This window comes from Perca flavescens, chromosome 15, assembly GCF_004354835.1.
Source record: "Perca flavescens isolate YP-PL-M2 chromosome 15, PFLA_1.0, whole genome shotgun sequence".
Lineage (NCBI taxonomy): Eukaryota > Metazoa > Chordata > Actinopteri > Perciformes > Percidae > Perca > Perca flavescens.
In genome coordinates, this window is record NC_041345.1 from 32,536,658 (window position 1) to 32,561,280 (window position 24,623).

The following is a 24,623-nucleotide window of genomic DNA, read 5'->3' on the forward strand; positions in this document are numbered from 1 at the left end:
GAGTTCACAGGGTCACAGTTGTGTTCATGTCGCACAAAGACTCACAGGGACCCTGATAAACCCAGTTAGACCACACGGAGACCTTTATTAGAATAGTCAGAAACATTCAGGCTACATTCACACTGCTACGTTTGCCCCTCTCATTCCCCCTGCTCTGGTGTTTTCCCCCTCTCACTCCCCCTGCTCTGGTGTTTCCCCCTCTCATTCCCCCTGCTCTGGTGTTTCCCCCTCTCATTCCCCCTGCTCTGGTGTTTCCCCCTCTCATTCCCCATGCTCTGGTGTTTCCCCCTTTCGTTCCCCCTGCTCTGGTGTTTCCCCCTCTCATTCCCCCTGCTCTGGCATTTCCCCCTCTCATTCCCCCTGCTCTGGCGTTTAACATTACCTCTCCTCTGCTCACACAGCATCTCCCGTCACTTTCTCTCTTCAGCACCGTCACAAGGAACTCAAACCGTCCCACCGACATGGCCGAATATCCAAAACTTTTATTGAAAACCGTCGCAAGTTTGCATCGCTGCCGGTGTGAATAGTTTTGATGCGAAACATTAGGCCTATAGATGTTATAGACCCAGTTAAACCATTGTTGGGTCTTGAACCAGCTGGATCCAGTAAGACCCCAAAAGACCCATGTTAGACCCAGGCACGGCGTTATGGGTGGTCCTGACGGGCCTAGGCCCACCCACTTTTCAACAGGCCCACCCAAAACATTTCCTCAAAAAACATTAATTAATTAATATATTATAATTTGGTGAAGAATTATTAAAAATCGGCAAATAATCTTATAATTTGTGCTAAAATGGTCTAAATGTTTAGTTTTCAAAAACAATTTAAAAAAACTGGTCATGTCTATTTTTATGTTTCTGCGCAAGTTCAGCAGACAGTGAGGTTCGGATCGGATGTAGCTTGTCGGTATGCTAGGCTAGCTCCCAGTGATCTGAGAGTGTGAAAATCATTTCCAGTAAAGGACAAGGTTGCAACAGTCGTTGTTTAGGTACCTTAAACGTGCACGAACGGTCTCAGAGTCATCGCTGCAACCAGGAGATGAAGGAGAGCTGAGATCCACAACGCCGAGCACATCTTTGTCTCGGCCACCGCAGGATGCTAGCGATGCTAGCGCGGTTAGCGTGGCCAGCGCGACCAGCGCCGGTGCTAATGCCTTTGCCTCTGCCTCGCGAGTGGATGATATAGCCCCTATTAGGGCTGGGCGATATGGACCAAAAGTCATATCCCGATATATTTTGGCTGAATATCGATATACGATATATATCCCGATATTTTTTTCCGCAAAGTGAGAGCAAATGTTCAGTCAAAGCCAAAATGTCACAAGTAGTTTCATAGAAACAGTTGCAAAATCAAATAAATAATAAACCGGTTTCTTCACCTGGTTCATGATTAAATGCTCAGCTGCTCAAATAATAAAATGTAAACCTAAATACTGTATAACAGGAGTACCTTTTTTGAAATCAAAGCTCCATATTTGTGATTCGTTCCAAAGGTCAATTAAGCTTTTGATATTAATATAATCTACTTTGTTCAAAATGTAATGCCTCATGCCTGTAAGCCTAGGTTTATAGTCCCATTCTTCCACTTGATACTGCGTCCACTTAAGTAAACTAAAAGATGAACTATCGACTACAAAACAAAGAAACTAATTAATGTGTTAATACAAAGAATATTTATTATGATCGGTTCACAGATCTGAGTCCAAACGGAAACTTCACCCTTCTGAACTAAGAGTTTCTGCTTCAAGGTGAAGTTTAAAACAGACTGAAATGTCCAGGCTCATTCCTCCACTATTTATTTCTGTATGTATTTATGCGTTACATGTCATTTTAACGGGCACTGAGCTCCAGATCCTGCAGCTGCAGACGGTCTCTGCTGCCCCGCTGTAGCTTCTATCCGTCCGCCTGCCGCCGGCAAACTTAGTGGAACTTTCCGCCGATATCGACATTCAGGTCGTCCTGGACTACGTGTAAGATCCTACCGATCACCACTCTGTCTTTGGCTGGTCCGATCTGGATCAGCGGGGACCGGCGCAGCAGCGAGGCAAAGCTGTGTTTTTCCCGGGGGAAGAGACGCTGCGGCCGGCCACGGAGCTCTCCGCCTCCCGCTGCCGCCGGAGCTCAGGTTGCTGGTCGAAGGCGGCATACATAATCATAAAACACATTGTCACCTGTTATTATTATTATTATTTATTACATTTATATAGCGCTTTATCATAGGCACTCAAAGCGCATTTGGGGGGAGGGGGGGTGGGGACTGCTCTCTAACACCACTAATGTGTAGCACCCACCTGGGTGATGCACGGCAGCCATACAATGCCTTGCGACGCCAGACGCCAGAACGCCAGTTAGGGAGGGGGAGGGGAACATATTTTTAGTGGTGGGGGAAACCAGAGAACCCGGAGAAAACCCACGCAGACACGGGGAGAACATGCAAACTCCACACAGAAAGGCCTGGATTTGAACCCAGAACCTTCTTGCTGTGAGGCCACAGCACTAACCACTGGGCCACCGTGCTGCCCAATGTGCTGTTAAATGTTATTCATTGCTGTTTGTTCTTTTCATTTCCTCTATCGAACATAATTAAGCAGTACAAAAGTCCGGCATCTTTAGCGTTGATCTGAATGCTTCGGACCCCTGTTCCAAGATGGCGGCGGTTTTGACGTATGTTTAGAACCTCAAGGCGACATCTGTGTATATATCTATGGGAGCAAGGATCACATTTGAACTATATCGATACATGCGATATGGTCTAATTCCATATCTCATTTAAAAATATATCGATATAGTTTTTATATCGATATATCGCCCAGCCCTAGCCCCTATGGATATAGTCCTGTGGATCGGTCTTCCGTGGATGAGCCCGCAACTCAACCAGTGCTAAAGTATCCGGTCACTTCTTCTTCTTTAGGGAGTTTAATTGTGTAGGACCGCCAGAGGATAACACAAAGGTATGCGGCTACCCTGCCTGTATTGTATTATGTCGTTATATGAGATATATGGATTAAAATAATCAATTCATAACCTGCTACAGAAGCTGCAGGCGCAGTTCTATTTCTATAACAGCTTGTTACTGTTGTCAAGTTGTTTTTTTCCCTCATGGTTTTCTCTTGTTATGGCCAATAATGCTTTAGGGCTATTAATGCGATTTATTTATTTTTGTTAAACATGTTTATAACATGAATCATCACACTAAATAACGTGAGTCTTGTTTTACATTACAGAGGACGTTGTCAATGAACACGTTCTGTGGCCGAGTATTGATGCAAACTGTCGGACAGTGTTGTTTAATTGTTTATTGTTGAAAACTTAAAACAGTTGAAAAGAATTGTGAAATATTCGGCCTCATGTTATACGAGCATCGTGCATCCCTGTGGAGGCTGGGGGCATTGAACACGAGTGGACAATGTTCAAAGTTTCCATTGCTGAAGCTGCGGCGAGGAGCTGTGGTCTTAGGGTCTTACATCAAGCTATTACAATCTTTATTATGTAAGCACATAATATAACAGTATATTAGCCAGTCATTTTTATTAGGTTAAACAGGGATTTGATAACGTTTTTAATTTAAGGCCCACCCACAATTGGTCTGGCCCATCCAAAACTGGAATCCAGGCGCTGTGCCTGGTTAGACCCTGTGAGACACTGATAGATCCTGTCTCAGATACTTAAAACCTGATGCTTTGAGGCTATTGTTATCTTTGATCTCAGACCTGTCAGTTATTGGATGCTGATAGACCCTGTTAGACTTAGTTTAGACCCAGTTAATCCTGTTGGACCCTCTGTAGTCTATTTCGAAAGACGATTCATTTAGGGGACTGCTCCGGTGCCACCGGAAGATTTGCCGGATGTCCCTCATTTTCTGCCACCAAAACAAGTTCCTTCCCGAGGCTATTTAGCAAGAGGCACCGTGGCTCTGTCCGGAGTTTAGCACCGCCCAAAATGATTGTGATTGGTTTAAAGAAATGCCGATAAACCAGAGCACGTTTATCTACCATCCAGGAATGCTGCGTGGACTCGCCAGACCTTCCTCCTCAGCGCTGTGGAAGAAGGTCTGGCAACGCAAGACTACCTTATTACATGCTGATAGACCGTCTTAGACTTTAGTTCATCCCTGTTTCCCCCCGTTAGACCTTCGGATAATCCATTTAGACCCAGTTATGTCTTTTTAGACACTAAGGTTGCTTTCACATCTGAGCAGTTAGAGTGAGTTTGGGATTGTATGAAAGCTCTTTCGAACTCTGGTCCGCTTGAAAACGGAGGTCTCTGTTCGCTTCCAAGTGCTATCTATTTGGCTTATGTACCATGTTTTCCCAGGATGAGACTGTGGAAATTTCTGACCTCTGGCAATGTCACACACACACACACACACACACACACACACACAGTCAGGTGTGTTGGCAGGACCGACAGGTGAACGTGCCATCAGTCTCGGTGGGAGACAGAGAGAGACAGTCTCACTTTAACAACCTGAAGAATCAGATATTTGATGGAGTTTAACTGGTTTATTTTCCTAAAACTTAAAAATCTAATTATCTCAACCCCCTCTGGAATATTAGTCCTTCAGTTCACAAATCATAAATGTCACATGTGACATTTTTAGGATGTCCTAGAAAATCTGTTTCCTGCTGAAAAATGCGTGTGAATGCTGAAAAGCGTAAAAAAAAGCTAAAAAGCTGTCGCTACACTGAATTGGCTTAAATGTGTAAAAAGAAGCTGAAACGTATGAAAGACTGTCCTCATGAAGCATTCGTACATATATCTCTGAAAAGTAAAGCTCTGTAATTTGTATGTATTCCACGTATTTATTACTGTCAGCATTACGTTAACTGCTGCTGGATAACGGGATGGCTACATTGCACACCACGCTTCCACAATAACCAATGAAACTGGCGACACGGGACAGAGAGCAGCGTAGCGCTGCGGAGATCCGCTCTACAAGAGTAGAAACAGGACAGTCTTCTATTTATATATTTTACGCAAAGTGTGTGCAGCTCTTTCACACAGAAACAGATCATAAAGTGTCTATGGGCCCTATTTTAACCTATCTAATCTAAGAGCACGGCGTGAAGCGCCTGGTGCAGGTGTGTTTAGGGCGTGTCCAAATCCACTTTTGCTAGTTTGACGGGGGAAAAAAGGGTCCGGGCGCCTGGTTCTAAAGGGTTGTCCTTAGTGTCTTCATTAATCAGAGGTGTGTTTTGGGCGTAACATGCAATCAACCAATCAGAGATCATCTCCCATTCCCTTTAAAAGCCAGGCGCGTTTGGACCTTGGAGCATTGCTGTTATGATGGAGGATTTGCACCGTAATATTTTTATTTGTAATCATGTGTGTGTGCTGCTGTGTGTCCCTGTGTGTGTAACAAGCATAGTGTGCGCGCGCTGTGCACGAGCCTAGGAGCATTTTACTAATGCTCTGTTAAAATAACAATGAAATGCTGCGTTATTGACTTTAGACCAGGTTTTTCGCTTTCCGCTGCCTCAAGATAGCAATACGCCCAGAATGCACCTGAACACACCTCCCTGTAAGACCAGCACGCCCAGAATGCACCTGTTCACACCTCCCTGTAAGACCAGAACGCCCAGAATACACCTGAACACACCTCCCTTTAAGACCAGCACGCCCAGAATGCACCTGAACACACCTCCCTGTAAGACCAGCACGCCCAGAATGCACCTGAACACACCTCCCTGTAAGACCAGAACGCCCAGAATGCACCTGAACACACCTCCCTGTAAGACCAGCACGCCCGGAATGCACCTGAACACACCTCCCTGTAAGACCAGCACGCCCAGAATGCACCTGAACACACCTCCCTGTAAGACCAGCACGCCCATGGGCCACAGATGGGAGCAGGAGCATTAGCTATTTAAATGATGCGGGTGCTGGCCGGGAAACTGACAACCGGGTCGGTCTTAAACTAGCAAAGACACTTGAGTCGGCTTTGTGCTGCGCTGGGTGCAAGATAGGAGCCCTAAATGTCTTTTAAATAAAACTACCGATATACAGGAAACAACTTCATGGCTGAGCGTGTTGGCAGTTTGGCTGTGTGGCGCTGCAGGTGGAGACAGTTAAAAGATACATAAAGGAACACATCCGCTCCACGAACGGTCCGCTTATGTTACGCGTTCAATGTAGCCAAAGAGTAAGAGCAGCAAGAGAGAATGGGTGTGCATAGGTTTTCGTACGATATGCAAACCTGTTGGTGAGAAAGCAGCAACACATCTGAGTCCAAAGCTTAAAGTTTGTGCAGAAGCAGACTTTGTCACAGATTTCTTTTGAGACACACACACACACACACACACACACACACACACACACACACACACACACACACACACACACACACAGACAGACACAGAGTGTGAGAGCAAGGTTTTTGGGGGAAATTATTACAAAATCTGAACAGGAAATCAATGAGAAAATGCTCTCAAATTGAAAGAACGCGCTCTTGAATAAAGATAGGAATTAAAAACTCCATAGACTACAGTACCCATAACCCCCCCTCCAGGACAGATGTCTGTGTGTGTATCAGAGTATCTGTAAACCCTGCGTGGCGTCCAGCCAGGCTTTGGGTGTAACTGCAGCAGCTGAACTCCAGTTCCCATGATGCCTCAGGAGCTGGCTGGGTGCAGATGGGTCTGGCCGTCCTCCTGCAGCATCGCGGCTTTATTATGCTGCTATTTATATCTGAGCAGAGGCTGTTTGTTTAGCTGAGGAGAAAGAAGCTGCTCTCAAACACACACAAAGGTGACTTTTGTGCACAGCTGAGCTAGAGACATGTTTCCTTCAGAGCTAAGGCAAAGATTTCACGTACGTAAAACAAGGACTGTGTCTACTAAAGAACACAACGGGACATAAAAATAGATTTATGTAGATTTAAACTCTGGACCGTCTGACTTAAACACGTTCTCATTCTCTTAACAGATTTGTTTAAAAAAAAGAAAGAAACCATCCCGAAAAACACGTGATGATGTTTGAAATATGCAGAAAAGTTTGGAATAATACAGAAGAATATTACTACGAACAAACAAACAATATGACTTACAAACATTAACATCATTTATCTTTAATGAGTCGATGAACACAGCCGTCGGATATTTTTCATTCAATGATATGATGTTTTAATAATGACAATAATAATACTCAAACAGGGCCTAATTATTAATATTCAGGGCAATTAGCCTACATCTTATTTAATGAGGGGGGGGCAAAACAGGTTGAGGATATTTAGCATGGTAGCTAGTTAGTTAGCATAGTCTTGCATCCCTTCTTTCACCTCCATCTCTGTCTGAATCTGTGTGGTCAGACTGCAGTTATTGTGTCCCTCAGGGCCTTTTACCCTCCTCCCCCCCTCCCCCCCCTGCGTCACACTGACTCTGCAGAGGAGAAACAGAAACAGAGAAGGACAAACACAGTTTCTGTGCAGTAATGAAACATGCTAACTCAGTGTTTCTCAAATAAGTCCAGAAATACTGATACTATAACGATGACTGAATTTAGTTATGTTAAGTGTTTTACGGTCACAAGGTTGTTGTTTAGCCCAAACAGGCGCAGCGTTGTTCCTCTTTACGTCTTTATTCGTCTTCCTGAAAACGCAACAACATGCACCTTATAGTCTCCTCAACAGAGTAAAGATGAGAAGGGAACTGTTGACCGATTTCATGCCTTGGATGTGAAATATTAACCTTTTAGCCACATAACATAACTTTAGCAGCACTTTGTCACTTTGTCATTTTGCCAAATTGTTAGCATAACTGTGCTTAGATTAGAGCAGCAGAAAAGATCTTATGCTCAAGAAAATGAATCCCCATGTCCCTTTATGGGAGGGGTCTGCAATCTGTACTATCAAATATTATAGAAATCTGTCTGGAGCCACAAAAACATATTTGCGCTTTCTACAGAAGTTCTGAAATCGCTCTCTTTCTCTCATGCCCAGCCCGATACTTTTCAGCAATCGCAGTGCGCCTGTAAGTAGGGATGCAGCGAATCCAGATGTTTGGGGTTCGGCCGAATACCAAATCCACTGGTTAAGAATCCCACTCCCATCCTAAGTCCATTAACACAGTAAACACATTAATGAAGTAAACAACGTCCATGTGATGAGAGGCCCACTGTTTGTTCGGTGTAGGGCTAGCAAAAGCTGGTTATGGTCGTCCGGTTAACACCAGTTTTTAGTTGTGACTGTAAAAGAGCTGCATGTGGCTCCAACTGCACATTGCTAACCACTGCTTTAAGGGCTCCGTGATGATGCTACAGTCACACGGTTCATGTCCATGCCTTTTAAAAGACAGACAACAGTGGAGAGCCGACAGGAAATGAGGGGAGACGTGTGACCCAAAAGATCTTTGGTTGGACACAAACCAGAGATGTTGCAGGTCAAACCGCAGACCACTGGGCCCTCAGACTCGTTAGGAACACGGTTGAGGTTAGGCGTTGACCTCGGATAGTTAAGTTTACACGGTTGAGGTTAAAAAGAATCACTCTATCATCCGGGACGTCACCCATTGGTTTGTGGACTGCCACTTTGAATCCTTGAGTTTGGGGGGTGGGAATAAACGGCCGATGTCGTGGTATGGTTTAGAGGAGTTGTTGGTTTCTGGATATTAATCAACGGCATGAATCAGAAACGGAAGAACCACAGTGGGGGTAGTGAGTTGGCGACACTGATCTTATAGCTGTGGTGATTGTTTACATCTTCATTTAACACAGATACACACACACACACACAGACACACATTGATTGTTTACATATTCAGTGTTTGAATCATCCATGTTTTAAAATGTGTAGCTTCATAGTTTTATATAACCATAACTAAACGTCCCAACGTAGAGACGTGTTTCAAACCGCGATCGTTACCTTCTCTGGTTTAGATATGAGGACGGAGAGCTCTCCTGTGGGACACCGTGTCTCGGCTAAATTTAACTGAGCTGGCTGGCTCGCCATAATTTCGTCAGATATTATACGAACCCATTCATGAGAATGCATTGAGTACCTCAACACTGTTTCTCTGTCTGTCTAGCTGTCTTTTAATATTCAGAGTTTATCTACAGATGTTGTGTTGTTGAGTTGAGATCTTTTGTTGTCTGCTGCCGTTAGAAACAAGAGCTTTTTATTATCTGTATAAACACACACACACACATACACAGTACATACACTCATCTCTATGAACAATAATAGAAACTCACTCAGTGTAATTGGAAACTGTTTACCTTTCATTGAGCGATCGCTTTAGTCTGTCACACCTACTGACCTCAGCTCACCTTCTGTCTGTCTCTCTGTCTGTCTGTCTGTCTGTCTGTCTGTCTCTCTGTCTGTCTGTCTCTCTGTCTGTCTGTCTGTTGCTTTCCGTCATTTTTATCATAATTTACCTTGATTTCTTTTTACAGAAATTAACTTTATTGTCCACAGTGGAAGGGACATGCAGCAAACAGATCACCAGTAAAAACATATCCAACATTAGAAAATAAAACTAAGTCTTGTTTCTCAGTTTTTTATTAGTGTGTGTGTGTGTGTGTGTGTGTGTGTGTGTGTGTGTGTTTAGGCCTCCACCCCTGGTAAAAAAGTTTTTTTTTTGAGGAAATTAATCTGTGGGTTTAGGGATGATGTTCGGTGTGTGTGTGTATGTGTGTGATACGTGACTAAGCATTTCTTTACATCCTGTGTTTCCTCTCCGTCTGCAGGCTAAGGACAGCGATGATGATGAAGAGGTGGTGCAGGTCGACAGGGACCACTTCATGGATGAGTTCTTCGAACAGGTGAGACACCACATCTACACAGTTTTCTGTTTTTGGATGAACAGAAATGTCCACAAACTTTAACTGAAAAGGTTATTTTCTGCCTGTACATTATTTATTTCTCTACGGATTTATTACTTACAGTGTGAGGGAATCAGCTGTGATGACATCTATGTGTGTGTTTGTGTGTGCGTGCGTGCGTGCGTGCGTGTGTGCGTGCGTGTGTGTGTGTGTGTGTGTGTGCATGTGTGTGTGTGTGTTTGTTTGGAGGAGATCAGAGGCTGTATAGAAAAGCTGTCGGAGGATGTGGAGCAGGTCAAGAAGCAGCACAGCGCCATCCTGGCCGCCCCCAACCCTGATGAAAGTAAGACTCCCACCCAGCTACACTAAGGTCTGGCTACACCACAGATGCATTCTGGGATAGGAAATGAAAAAACTCTCTGGGTTGTTTGCATTTCTTTAAACCAATCACAACGGTCTTGGGCGGTGCTAAGGTCCGGACTCTTTTTCAAGTCCTGGCCGTATAATAGCTCCATATACATATATAAACAGAAAAAGACAGTTGGTAATTTAACATCATCTCAACATAATCACCAGCAGTGCTCAGTAGCAGCACATGTGCATTTAGTACTCCAATAGTCCTTTATCCTAATTTTAAGCTGTGTCATTGTTGGTAGGTAGTCAAATTTAACCCACCTGTTATCCTCCTGTTTTTTTTTTATTTTAAAAAGTAACGTGGATGGTTCCATACACGCTCTTCACAGGTTAAATAAATGATCAGTTCACTTCTTTCATTGAATTTCTGTGTTTTATTCAATTTTACAGCATTTAGAGAAAAAAAAATCATGGAAGAACGTTGACAAAAGTGTCAAAAATGTCGGAAAAGATTCAATAAACGTGGGAAGAAAAAACACAAAAACGTCAAAAGGCACAGAAAAGAATTGAGAACAACATAGGGAAACGTGACATAAAACCTCAGGGTTAAAGGGACAAAAGTGTTGAAAAAGACAACCAAAACAAAAAGTTGCATGGTAGACGGGAAGACAAACCCAAGGATTAAGATAATTCTGCAATTTCTACCAGGATGAGGGTGCAAAAACTTTGAAGGCACTTTCACCAAAGACATAGCCTGACGTGGTCATACTGCTCCATTGGGCTGTTATTATGGTGCGTGTTGCAACCGAACCAGGAAAGAAAATGCCTCTGCATTCAATTGGATAGACCTACAACCAATCAGAGCAACAGATAGACCTACAACCAATCCAAAGCAACAGATAGACCTCCAACCAACCAGAGCAATGGAGACAGACGTCACAGAAGCTGCAAGTCAAAGGCAGGCTTTGACAGAGCAAAGGCAGAGGCGGCAGTTTCCGTGTCGTGCAGACGGGTGTGGCTTGCATAAGTAAGGAGGCAGTTTATGCCACAGTATGGCCTTTGCAGTATGGCCATTTGCAATAAACCGCAATATTTTGTCACTATTTATGACATTTTTGTCAATTTTTTCCAGCGATTTCTTTTGTCGATTTTTTCCAGTGATGTTTTTGATGTTTTTGTCGATTTTTTTCAGTAATTTTTTGGTAGTTTGTATTGATTTTTTTCCAGCATTTTTTGACGTTTTTGTCGATTTGTTTCCAGTGATTTTTGGATAATTTTGTTGATGTAATGGTTAGGGTTGGGCATCGTTTGGATTTTAACAATTGTGATTCCAATTGTGATTCTTCCTTTCGATTCTGGTTCTTATCGATTCTCAAATCCGATTTTTTGAGGGGTGGAGTTGATACGGGTCACATGCTTATTTCACAGATAAGAGGAAAGTTTTATTTTGATTCGATGGTGGTTTGCAGTTTTACCGGGCTTTTTCAACGTAAAATAAAGCTAGACTAGAGCGCCGCTTACTGTGCTCCATGGCTGCAACACAACAAGCGCCTGGCTGCTATGGAAGCCAAAACCTGCGCATGTTAAATTTGGAACCCATGATCAGATTTGAAACCAAATCCTCCAAACGATTCCATTAAAGAAACCATTCCGATGGAATCGTAATTTTTGAAACAATTCCAAGTAGGAATCGGTTCTCGATGCCCAATCCTAGTAATGGTAATATGTAACCATCCACCTTATTGTCTTTGACAATTTGGTTGAAAGAAACGCACATTTCTGAAATGGAAACTTTTTAAAAATGGGTCAAATTTGACCCGAGGACAACAGGAGGGTTAAACCAATGTGAATCACTAAAGGAGAGAGATGAAATTAAAGATATTTTTTAAACTACACTCTACACTTTCTGTAAGCCGGCCCCTGAAGCTATACTGGTGACGCTGCAGCAGACGTTAACGTTACAGGAACTACAGGAAACTACAGGAAATGAGCCAGATAAGGCTGATGCACGCCGTAACGTTACAAACAACGCACGGGGCTGTCGCTCTGGGACGGGCGAGGATTTCGTGCTGAGTTGAACTCTTGAGTCTGATGGAAACTGTAGAAATATTATATTATATATTATTATATAATATATAGTCATTGAGGAAGTGGTTAAAAGTACTCTGGGTGACCTCTGATGCTCAGAAAGTTAAGCTTAAGTCATAAAAATAGTTTTTATGGCTTAGAGGTGTATTGTTTGAAGGTTGCGAGAACGGCAGAGGAAGTTGCACCACACAGAGACCTCGACCTTGGCGTGTGTGTCTGTGTAAGATAACAACAGTTTCTGTCTAGAAACAAGAAGACCCCCCCCCCTCCTCCCCTGTGAGGATAGGATAAAAGCTTGAGGGAGAGAACAGATTGGGGCTCATAATTCGGAGGACAACTTGGTGGACCAGCTCTGACTTGATGTCTGTTGCTAGGGAAACTTGGACTCTGTTTGTGAACCCACAGCTGTGTTGTATCTCTCATGCTGGACTCTCAGATTGATCCTTGGCTTCTGGTAAACTTAAGTCTGATGAAAGAAGGAATTATAAATTGGAGTCTGATTTGACAGATCTTAGGGCCTCATTTTCGGGCCTGTCTTTTGCACAGAATTCCTTACAAAACCCGTTTTGAAGCCAGACCTTTTTTTTTGCAGCGAGTCAGACAGCACAGACCGGCTTCATGCTTCATTCGCCTGGCGATGGCATTGAGTCATTAATGCTGAGTCACCGCGTGTCAGGGTCAGGGGGAGCGCAGTGCAGCGCTCGACACTCAAACAGCAGAGACGTTTCATTTCGTTTGTGACACGGAGGCAGACTGAGAGCTACTGACAGGATCAGAGGTTCAGCGTCACGTTACTGGAGGACACAGACACAACGTCCAGCCCTTTCTATCTGGATTCAAACGGGACAAGAACCCCGGTCTCCTCCAGTAACCCCATCCAGTCCAGTTTTTATATAGAAATGATGACTCAGCGTTAAAACCATCGGCCTCGGTGATGAGGAACTGCTACGAGGATTTTACTCTCTGCAGCCAAACTGTCTTTTACTTTGAAATGTTTTCATCCAGCTTCCTGTTTGTTGTGCATGACGTCACCGTTTCATTTCACATCACTGCATGTCAATGTTTCTGTTGTTGCATGAAAATGATGATTTTTTTTTCTGTTTCTTTTCCATCCTTTTCCTTTTTTTGTGTCTGTTTTGTTACTCTTTCGCTCCCTCCTCTCCCTCCCTCCCTCGCTCTCTCTCCCTCTCTCTGTCCCTTTCCCCCTTTCTCCTCTGTCTCTCTCTCTCCCTTCCTCCCTCTCTCTCCCTCCCTCCCTCTCCCTCTCCCTCTCTCCCTCCCTCCCTCTCCCTCTCTCCCTCTCCCTCTCCCTCTCCCTCTCCCTCTCCCTCTCCCTCCTTCCCTCTCCCTCTCCCTCCCTCCTCTCCCTCTCCCTCTCTCCCCCTCTCCCTCTCTCCCCCCCTCCCTCTTTCTCTCCCTCACTCCCTCCCTCTCCCTCTCTCCCTCCCTCCCTCCCTTCCTTTCTCTCTCCCTCTCCCTCTCCCTCTCTCCCCCCCTCTCTTGCATTCTCCGTTGCATGCGGCCCTGTGAAGTCTCTCGTCTTCTTCTTCTTGAAGTGTTTAACGTGCATGCAGGAGATGAGGAGTTTAACCGCGGAGGACATGTGAGTGACGTCTGTCTGATCAGTCTGAGACCGGGACTTCTTCTCTTTCTTTATATGGAAATACAAACAAACAAACAGAAAGGAAGAAAGAAAGAAGGGATGTTTCCTCTCAGGGCAACAGCACACAAGCTGCTTTACAAACAGAAGATAAGATAAAACTTTAGAAACATCGTCTGTTCCAACAAACAGCAGATAATATACAGAAAAAACATCTGACACACGCACGCACAGACACACACACACGCAAGCACGCACGCACACACACATGCACGCACACACACGCACGCGCACACACACACACACACACACACACACACACACACACACACACACACACACACACATATACACACACACAGACACACGCACACACACACACACACACACACACACACACACACACACACACACACACTCTGACATACGCACACACACACAGGCACACACACACACACATGCTCGCACACAGACACACTCGCATGCACACACACACGCATGCACACACACATACGTCTCACTCTTCCCTCCGGGGGAAACCCCTCACTTTCTTTATTATTCTTCCTTGCTTTCTCTCTTTCTTTCTTTCTTGCTTCCTTTCCTTCTTTCTTCCTTTCTTTCTGTTTCTCTGTCTTTCTCCTCTTCATTTCTGGGTCAGCTCGCTCCGTAATACAAAATGCATCCGAGTGTTTCTGTCTGAATAATGCATGATGGGAGTTGTAGTGAGAGCGAGGACGAGGCCTACAGACCGCAGCCATTCATAAAGACTCACAGCTCAGACTCTAACCTCCAGCCAATCAGCGGGCAAGACAAGACAAACATTACACTTAAAAGACTTTAGCTTTGGTATTTTTAAGGGTTTGACCAATCATCGGCCTGGACCATTTTTGGCAGTTTGTAGATTCTTGTAAATGTCTCTTTTCTCTCGCAAAGTTACTACTTAAATTGTAGAAAAGAAAAAGTTTTTTTTTGTAAATATTATTTTTCTCTCCCTACAATGTCCCTAACTCTGCGTCAGACGTTGCTAACAGGGTAACTAGTAATCTGTAACAGATTACATTTAAACAGTGGCCTCCCAACACCCACTGGTATACTTGGACTCTTCCAGAGAAACTGATTTTGAAAAGGTCACGGGAGAAAAAACACAAGAAAGAAAGAAAGGGAAGTGTGTGTTTGGTGATGTGTTCAGGAACAGTAACATCACATCATATCAGCCATGTTGGAGGAGGAGAACGAGAGAGAGAGAGTGTGTGTGTGTGTGTGTGTGTGTGTGTGTGTGTGTGTGTGTGTGTGTGTGTGTGTGTGTGTGTGTGTGTGTGTGTGTGTGTGTGTGTGTGAGAGAGTGTGTGTGTGTGTGTGTGTGTGTGTGTGTGTGTGTGTGTGTGTGTGTGTGTGTGTGTGTGAGTGTGTGTGTGTGTGTGTGTGTGTGTGTGTGTGTGTGTGTGTGTGATAACTGCAGCAGTGCAGTCAGATTTACGAGCGCTGCAGTGCCGTTCGGCCTCTGACTCACCCTTCTCTCTCTCTCTCTCTCACTCTCTCTCTCTTTCTCTGTCTCTTTGTCTCTCTCTGTCAGACACTGATATAAAGCTGACATGGAATAAAATAACATATATATATATATATATATATATATATATATATATATATATATATATATATATATATATATATATATATATATATATATATATATATATATATATATATATATATATATATATATTAGGGCTGCACAATATCATCTGAGTGTTTCTGGACGACAGTGTGTCGCTCATTACACTCACAGCAGCCGCAGTTTATGATTTGATTGGTGGAACGTCTTCGTTAATAAATTAGCGTTAACGAGGCAGATAATGATCGATGTAAATCTGGGTAATTCCACTTGATGTCAACACACACACACGCACACACACACACACACAGACAGGAAGACTGCATTTTAAAGAGTAAGAGCCTCTTTGTTTAACATGAAAAAGCCCCGTAATGCCCATCACCAAACCCACCAGACTCCATGTAAATAATCAGGACTTTTAGCGTGTATAGAGCCAGCATATCTCCACCAGACTCCATGTAAATAATCAGGACTTTTAGCGTGTATAGAGCCAGCATATCGCCACCAGACTCCATGTAAATAATCAGGACTTTTAGCGTGTATAGAGCCAGCATATTGCCACCAGACTCCATGTAAATAATCAGGACTTTTAGCGTGTATAGAGCCAGCATATCGCCACCAGACTCCATGTAAATAATCAGGACTTTTAGCGTGTATAGCCCGCATATCTCCACATGTAAATGTGTGAATTAAGGGTTTATTTCAACCAAACTAGAGTGGTGATTGTTGGAACAGTGGAAAGATGAACCAAGATGGCTTTTGATAGTTTTATTTTATTTCTGTCCACTTTGAATAAAGTGTGTTTTACGATGATAAAAGTCCTGATTATTTACATGGAGTCTGGTGGGTTTGGTGATGGTGATTTCAGGGCTGTCATCGGTCAGTTAGACACAGAAACGTGGAGAAATAGGGTCCAGGTTGAAAATCAAAAGCCAAAGTTACCCATTAAGTTAAATGAAATGAAGCAAAGGTTGTTCTTCGGTCCGTGAAGGACCTAAAGCTAGAGACACTTTATTGTGCAAAGCAACCACGTTATTACATATTTTGTTATTTCTTGTTTGCAGAGACCAAGCAGGAGTTGGAGGACCTCACAGCTGACATCAAGAAGACAGCCAATAAAGTTCGCTCAAAATTAAAAGGTACACACTCACACACAGACACGCACACAGGTTTGTGGCACTATCTTTGTGGGGACCCGTCATTGACATAATGCATTCCCTAGCCCCTTACCCTAACCTTAACCATCACAACTAAATGCCTAACCTTAACCCTTACCCTCACCCTAACCATAACCTAATTCTAACCCTAATCCTAAAACCAAGTCTTAACCCTCAAACAGCCCTTTAAACTTGGGGGGTCCAGCATTTTGGCCCCACAAAGCTGTCGGGACCCCACAACTAATCTGGACTCCCGGTTGTTGGACCCCACAAATATAGTTAAACAAGAACACACACACACACACACACACACATACAGACACACACAGACACACAGACATGTTTTCTGGAAACATCTTCATCTTAAATATTAATTCCCTCCACCACCAGCCATCTCGAATGGAAATCTACTTGACTGCAACATTATTTTGCACAATAAAGTCTGAATATTTTCAGGTAAAAAGTCTGAATATTTTCACAATCAAAAGTCTCAGTATTTTGAGGAAAAAGTCTGAATATTTTCACAATAAAAGTCTGAATATTTCGAGATGACAACTATCTTTGGATTTTGACACTGAAGACTTTCTTCACTTGCTAAATTATCTTTTAAACTGACACATATGTGTAATTCATGACTCAATTCAAACAAGATCTAAACATTATACTGTGTCACAGGAAGGGGCGGGTCTTAGCCTCTCTATTGGGCGAGACATGCGGAGAAGGTGTGTGTGTGGGGGGGTGGGGGGGGCTATCTGTAGCTTCAGAGAATCTCTGTCAACCTTCAGCTGCAGAAGCAAATATTCAGAAACAGTGGTGGTGATTTATCACGCTGTAATCACTGGGACAGACACACACACACAGACACGCACGCATACAGACACACACACACACACACACGCACACAGACACACACGCACACACACTGACATACACACACACACACAGACACATACAGACATACACACACACGCACACACACAGACACGCACGCACACAGACACACACACAGACACACACGCACGCACACTGACATACACACACAGACACATACAGACATACACACACACGCACACACACACAGACACGCACACACACACACACACACAGACACACACACGCACACAGACACGCATGCACACAGACACACACACACACACAGACATGCACACACACGCACACAGACAGACCGACACACACATGCATGCACACACACACACACACACACACACTCACACACATGCACACAGACAGACACACACACATGCACACACATAAACACACACACAGGCATACATGCACGCATACACACACACACACACACACACACACACATACACGCACACACACACACACGCACAGACACACACGCACACACACGCACGCACACAGACAGACACATACACATGCATTCACGCACACACACACACACACAGACACACACACATGCACACAGACAGACACATACACACGCATTCATGCACGCACGCACACAGGCACCCATACGCAAAGACACACACAGAAACCCACACATGCAGAGACACACACACACAGAGTCCATTCATTCTGAAGGTTCAAGGACATCGCTGCTTTAATTAGAACAGCCTGAGGTTTCACTACAAACACACACACATGCACACGAGCATACGCACACACACACACGCATGCATGCACACACACACCCACCCACAGTGAGGCCTGAGGACATATGTACACGTACACACACACACACACACACACACAGTGAGGCCTGAGGACACATGTACACACACACACACACTCATTACGCTAACACACACATCGTTGCTGACGGGTGTCAACCTTGCATACCTAAAACGTTGTTATTAGTTTTACCTTCGACGAAATCAGATGATATGGCCTCATCTCTGGTTGAAGGTGACCTGTTATGCTTTTCTGTATTTCTGTCCTTTCTATAATGTCACAGTGTCAGATTTTCATATTAAACATTGGCCAAAGCTTTAAGTAAGGAGGTAAACCTATTTCAGAGAAATCCCGTTTCTTTAAACAGTTTTCTACTCTCGACTCGGGTGTCACACACACTCACACACTGAGGCCTGGGGACACATGCACAAATACACACAAACACATTATGTTGACACACACACACACACACACACACACACACACACACACACACACACACACACACACACACGATAACCCCACTTACACAGACACACACACACACACACACACACGCACACACACAGGTTTGTGGCACTATCTTTGTGGGGACCCGTCATTGATATAATGCATTCCCTAGCCCCTTGCCTTAGGGTAGGTACCTAAGGTTAGCCTTAACCATCACAACTAAATGCCTAACCTTAACCCTTACCCTAACCTTAACCATCACAACTAAATGCCTAACCTTAACCCTTACCCTAACCTTAACCATCACAACTAAATGCCTAACCTTAACCCTCACCCTCACCCTAACCATAACCTAATTATATCCCTAATCCTAAAACCAAGTATTAACCCTCAAACAGCCCTTTAAACTTGGGGGGTCCAGCATTTTGGCCCCACAAAGCTGTCGGGACCCCACAAGTATTCTGGACTCCCGGTTTTTGGACCCCACGAATATAGTTAAACAAGAACACACACACACACACACACACACACACACACACACAATTACAAACTCGCCTCGTCACTGTTTTAAACTCTGTAAGCCCCCCACCCAGCCGTACAGGGCGACCAATAGCGTTGATTCATGAAAGAAAATGTAAAGTTGGATGATGAAACATGGAGATACAGAACAAGGTCTCTCCCCGCCGGCGACGATACGATCTGCTGTCTGAGAATAGCAAGATTAGACACGGACACACACACACACACACACACACACACACACACACACACACACAGAGACACACGCTTTTGGAAACACACTGCACAACACTAATCCATAATCCAGAAAATAATCCAAAATCTTTGAGTTGTGGATGAAACAAATTATCTTCATTTTTTAAACCAAAAAGCCCAGAATCAACTCTCACACACACACACACACACACACACACACACACAATGTGATAAAAGGAGGATAATGCTGAGTCATGGTGGATCCAGCAGAGAGCAGCTGGGCCACAAGCCAACAAACACACACACACACATTACATAAGCATTTTAATTTGTCTCATAACTCGGGAGAGACAGACTGACATCACAGAGTTACATGATACAAGGACAGACCTGCAGCCGCTGAACATCAAAACACACACACACACACACACACACACACACACACACACACACACACAGAGGCACAGAGGCACACACACACACACACACACACACACACACACACACACACACACACAGAGACACACCCACACAGACAAGCACACACACATACACACACACAGAGACACACAGACACACACAGACACACACCCATAGACACACACACAGACACGCACACACACAGACACACACGGACACGCACACAAACACAGACACAACACTCTCACACACACACACAGACACACACAGACATACACGCAAACAGACACACACACCCGCACGTACACACAGACTGAATAACACAACCACACTTCTACACTCACCGTTATATTTTGACTTTTACTTTCAAAATATTCCGACTGTTATTCTAAAAAATATTGAACTATTTGTATCCATATTGAGACGTTGAGAAGGAACGGGAGTCAGAACTGGAGTCAGAACTGGAGTCAGAACTGGAGTCTTGGAGAAGGTCCAGCTAGTAATGTTAGTTCCAGTTTGTGGCCCAACCGAAGGAACTTATTCCATAAGAAAGGGAAGTTTGGGAGAGAACTCTAACTGACTCTGTGGTGTTCCTGGGCTCCGTGGGCATCTGCAGACCTGAATATTTATATTAAACTGTGTCTCCCTGTTGGAATCATATATTAATAATGGAGTATTAAAGCTTGGGCTGAGCGACAGGAGGAAGACTGTTGTCTGGTACCTTCCTCAGAGACACAGGTAGAGGAAGAGGACAACTACAACTAAACATGGACGCCATGCTTTTCACATAACACTCACCTACAAAATCACCATAGTAATTCCAGATGAATTCATATTTTCCAAATAGAGCTATTTGTGTCATCTGGTAAACATTTGAGTATTTGTGCATATCGCAAGAAAAAAAGTATTGTTCTGTCATTTTCTTCCAACATCGTCTAGCTCTAGGCATTAAAGTCCACCTTCAGCCTGAACCGACTGGAGTGTGTGTGTGTGTGTGTGTGTGTGTGTGTGTGTGTCTGTGTGCGTTTATGTGTCTGTGTGTGTGTGTGTGTCTGTCTGTGTGTGTTTTTGTGTGTGTGTCTGTGTGTGTGTCTGTCTGTGTGTGTGTGTGTGTGTGTGTGTGTGTGTGTGTGTGTGTGTGTGTGTGTGTGTGTGTGTGTGTGAGTGTGTGTTAGAGTCTGTGTGTGTGTGTGTGTGTGTGTGTGTGTGTGTTAGAGTCTAACGTGTGTGTGTGTGTGTGTGTGTGTGTGTGTGTGTGTGTGTTAGAGTCTAACGTGTGTGTGTGTGTGTGTGTGTGTGTGTGTGTTAGAGTCTAACGTGTGTGTGTGTGTGTGTGTTTCTGCAGCCATCGAGCAGAGCATCGAGCAGGAAGAAGGTCTCAACAGATCATCAGCTGACCTCAGGATCCGCAAAACACAGGTCTGATGCTTTTACTACACACTTACTACACACTTACTACACACTTTAACTTTGCTGTTTCTGACGCTGTTTTTTCGCTTTTGATGCTTTTTTGACGAGTCTTTTGATGATTTTGTTGGCACTATGTTTAACTCTTCTTCTGCTTTTTGAGGGATTCTTTAGGACAGACCTTGAGTCAATGTTTGATAAAAAAAGAAACTTATTCTGGAGAGAACAAATGGCAAAACTAAACAGTATAAAAACATATATTTTCATAGAAACAATTTATTTTATTTATATTAGCAAAATGAGTAGAAATAGTTCTGAATAAAATAAAGATCCTGCTGAGCATGTGCAGAGCGTCATGATGACAGAGCGGAGAGAAGATGCTGTGATGACCCTGCACTATTCTGCTCTCTGATTGGCTGCTGCCTCCCTCCTCCCTGCAGCCTAATACACACACACACACACACACACACACACACACACACACGATTGATAGACTTGATTTGTTTTAACATCAACTATGATTAAATGAAACAACCTAGTCCCAAACAATATTCATAAATAGTTCTTTAATAGAGATGGGGGACATCATTTGAGGGGGGAGTTCATTGTGAAATATCTTTGTGTCCGTACAACATTAAACACTTTTTTTATTTCTATATGTGGAGGGAAGCTGTGGAACGGATTGAGTGCATCGCTAAAGCTAAGATAAGCTAAGCTAAGCTGAAGTTCGTGCATGAGCCAGTTAAAAATCAGTTCAAAAATATGTTTTTTTTTACAAGCTACAGGGAGAAGTTTTCACATATTTTTATAAATGATAAAGGAGAAAGTTTGGGAAAGATTTCCACATCTTTCATCCATATCATTCTTTCAGAAATCAGATGTATTTACGTCCAACTTTTAACAGCACAAACAGAACTTTAGTGATTCATTTGGACTAAATATTTGTATCCTCGACTCATCTCACATACAGAATATGGAACATATTCAAACAGAAACATCAGACTTTCAAACTCTCTCCCAACTCGTGCAGTATATCTGAGCCTCATGTAACTCAGTACTCCACAAACAGAAAGTCTTGGTGCTGAAATATCTTCCTTTAAAAACCTTGAGTGATGTCTTTTCTCTGTCTCTCTCGTGTCGTGGTCCTGCAGCACTCAACGCTGTCACGTAAGTTCGTGGAGGTGATGACTGAGTACAACACCACGCAGTCCAAGTACCGCGACCGCTGCAAGGACCGCATCCAGAGACAGCTGGAGATCAGTGAGTTATACTACACAACACAACATACACACAAGACACAACACAAGATACAGTCACACTAGCATCCAGAGACAGCTGGAGATCAGTGAGTTATACTACACAACACAACATACACACAACACACAACACAACATACAGTCACACTAGCATCCAGAGACAGCTGGAGATCAGTGAGTTATACTACACAACACAACATACACACAACACACAACACAACATAGAGTCACACTAGCATCCAGAGACAGCTGGAGATCAGTGAGTTATACTACACAACACAACATACACACAACACACAACACAACATACAGTCACACTAGCATCCAGAGACAGCTGGAGATCAGTGAGTTATACTACACAACACAACACACAACACAACATACAGTCACACTAGCATCCAGAGACAGCTGGAGATCAGTGAGTTATACTACACAACACAACATGCAACACAACACACAACACAACATACAGTCACACTAGCATCCAGAGACAGCTGGAGATCAGTGAGTTATACTACACAACACACAACATGCAACACAACATGTAACACAACATACAGTCACACTAGCATCCCGAGACAGCTGGACTTCAGTGAGTTATACTACACAACACAACATGCAACACAACACACAACACATAATACATAACATAACACAACACATAACACAACACAACATACAACACAACACATAACACACAACATATAACACAACACAACATACAACACACAACACATAACACATAACACATAACACACAACACATAACACAACACAACACACAACACAACATACAACACAACAAATAACACATAACACAATACAACACACAATACACAACACATTAGAGACACCAGACCCCCCATAAAGCAGACCATGAAGCCACACCAAACACCATAACTACCAAAACAAAGGCAAGAAAAGAAGTAGTCTGACCAGCTGACTGCCAGACCAATCACAGTGTGTTTCCTTGACTATCCCTTTGTGAAGTATTATCTTTGACTTTTCATTTAGCCTGCTGGCGCCCTCATCAGGCCGGCCCCGGAGACATGTGACGGCGTGACATACGACGAGTCAGCATTTCTCTCTCTAACCGTCTTCTTCTCTGTTTTCTGTCTGCAGCCGGGAGAACCACCACCAACGAAGAACTAGAGGACATGTTGGAGAGTGGCAAGCTGGCCGTCTTCACCGATGATGTAAGCATCGCACCGAGCCTTTACCTTAACCTGCGCCATTCTGCGTCCCTAACGGCTGGTTACCGGGACGCAGAATCGCCCCGCGGTGCGCTGGGACATCCGGTGAACACGGCCGCTGTCACATGGCATGTAACATTAGGAACATGCACTGGGGGAAGCTCTTATTTTGAAGGAGTTACCTCACATTTTTCACGTCTTCAAATCTCATTCTCTCTTTTCTCCCTCTTCTCTCTATTTTCTTTCTCTCTTTGTGACGGAGTCACATCACATGTTTAATGTGCTCCTTCAGAATAAAAGTGTGACTCTGTGCATGCGCCTCTGCCTCTGGCCGGAGAAGAGTAACTGTAACTTAACGCCGAGCTGAAGATTTGAAACCTTTCACACTGAAAGCAGGTTTTCAGCCGGCGCTAAGTTACTCTGGGAGCCGGTAGTAAGTTACTCTGGGAGCCGGTGGTAAGTTACTCTGGGAGCAGGTTAAGTACCACGACACTGGAGAAACACATAACACATAACACATTACATAACACACAACACATAGCACATAACACATAGCACACAACACATAACACACAACACATAAACACATAACACAACACATAACACATAGCACACAACAAAACACACAACACATAGCACACAACACATAACAAAACACAACATATAACACATAACAAAACACATAACACATAGCACACAACAAAACACACAACACATAGCACACAACACATAACACAACACAACATATAACACATAACACAACACATAACACACAACAAAACACACAACACAGCACACAACGCATAACACAACACATAACATATAACACATAACAACACATAGCACAAAGCACATAGCACACAACATAACACAGCACACAACACATAACACATAAATATATAATATATAATATAAATATATAATATATAGTATATATAGTACATAAATATAATAACACA

General features: G+C 43.6%; 1 protein-coding gene across 1 annotated transcript in view; it reads left to right on the forward strand.

The window, feature by feature from the left end:
* stx1b (syntaxin 1B) overlaps positions 1–24,623 on the forward strand; it is a 60,857-nt gene that overhangs the window by 23,251 nt on the left and 12,983 nt on the right. The window contains exons 2-7 of the mRNA XM_028599746.1: positions 9,681–9,756; positions 10,000–10,098; positions 16,474–16,548; positions 21,155–21,228; positions 22,368–22,476; positions 23,594–23,667. Of these exons, the coding sequence (XP_028455547.1) occupies positions 9,681–9,756; positions 10,000–10,098; positions 16,474–16,548; positions 21,155–21,228; positions 22,368–22,476; positions 23,594–23,667 (507 nt within the window). The remainder of the gene's footprint in view (positions 1–9,680; positions 9,757–9,999; positions 10,099–16,473; positions 16,549–21,154; positions 21,229–22,367; positions 22,477–23,593; positions 23,668–24,623) is intronic.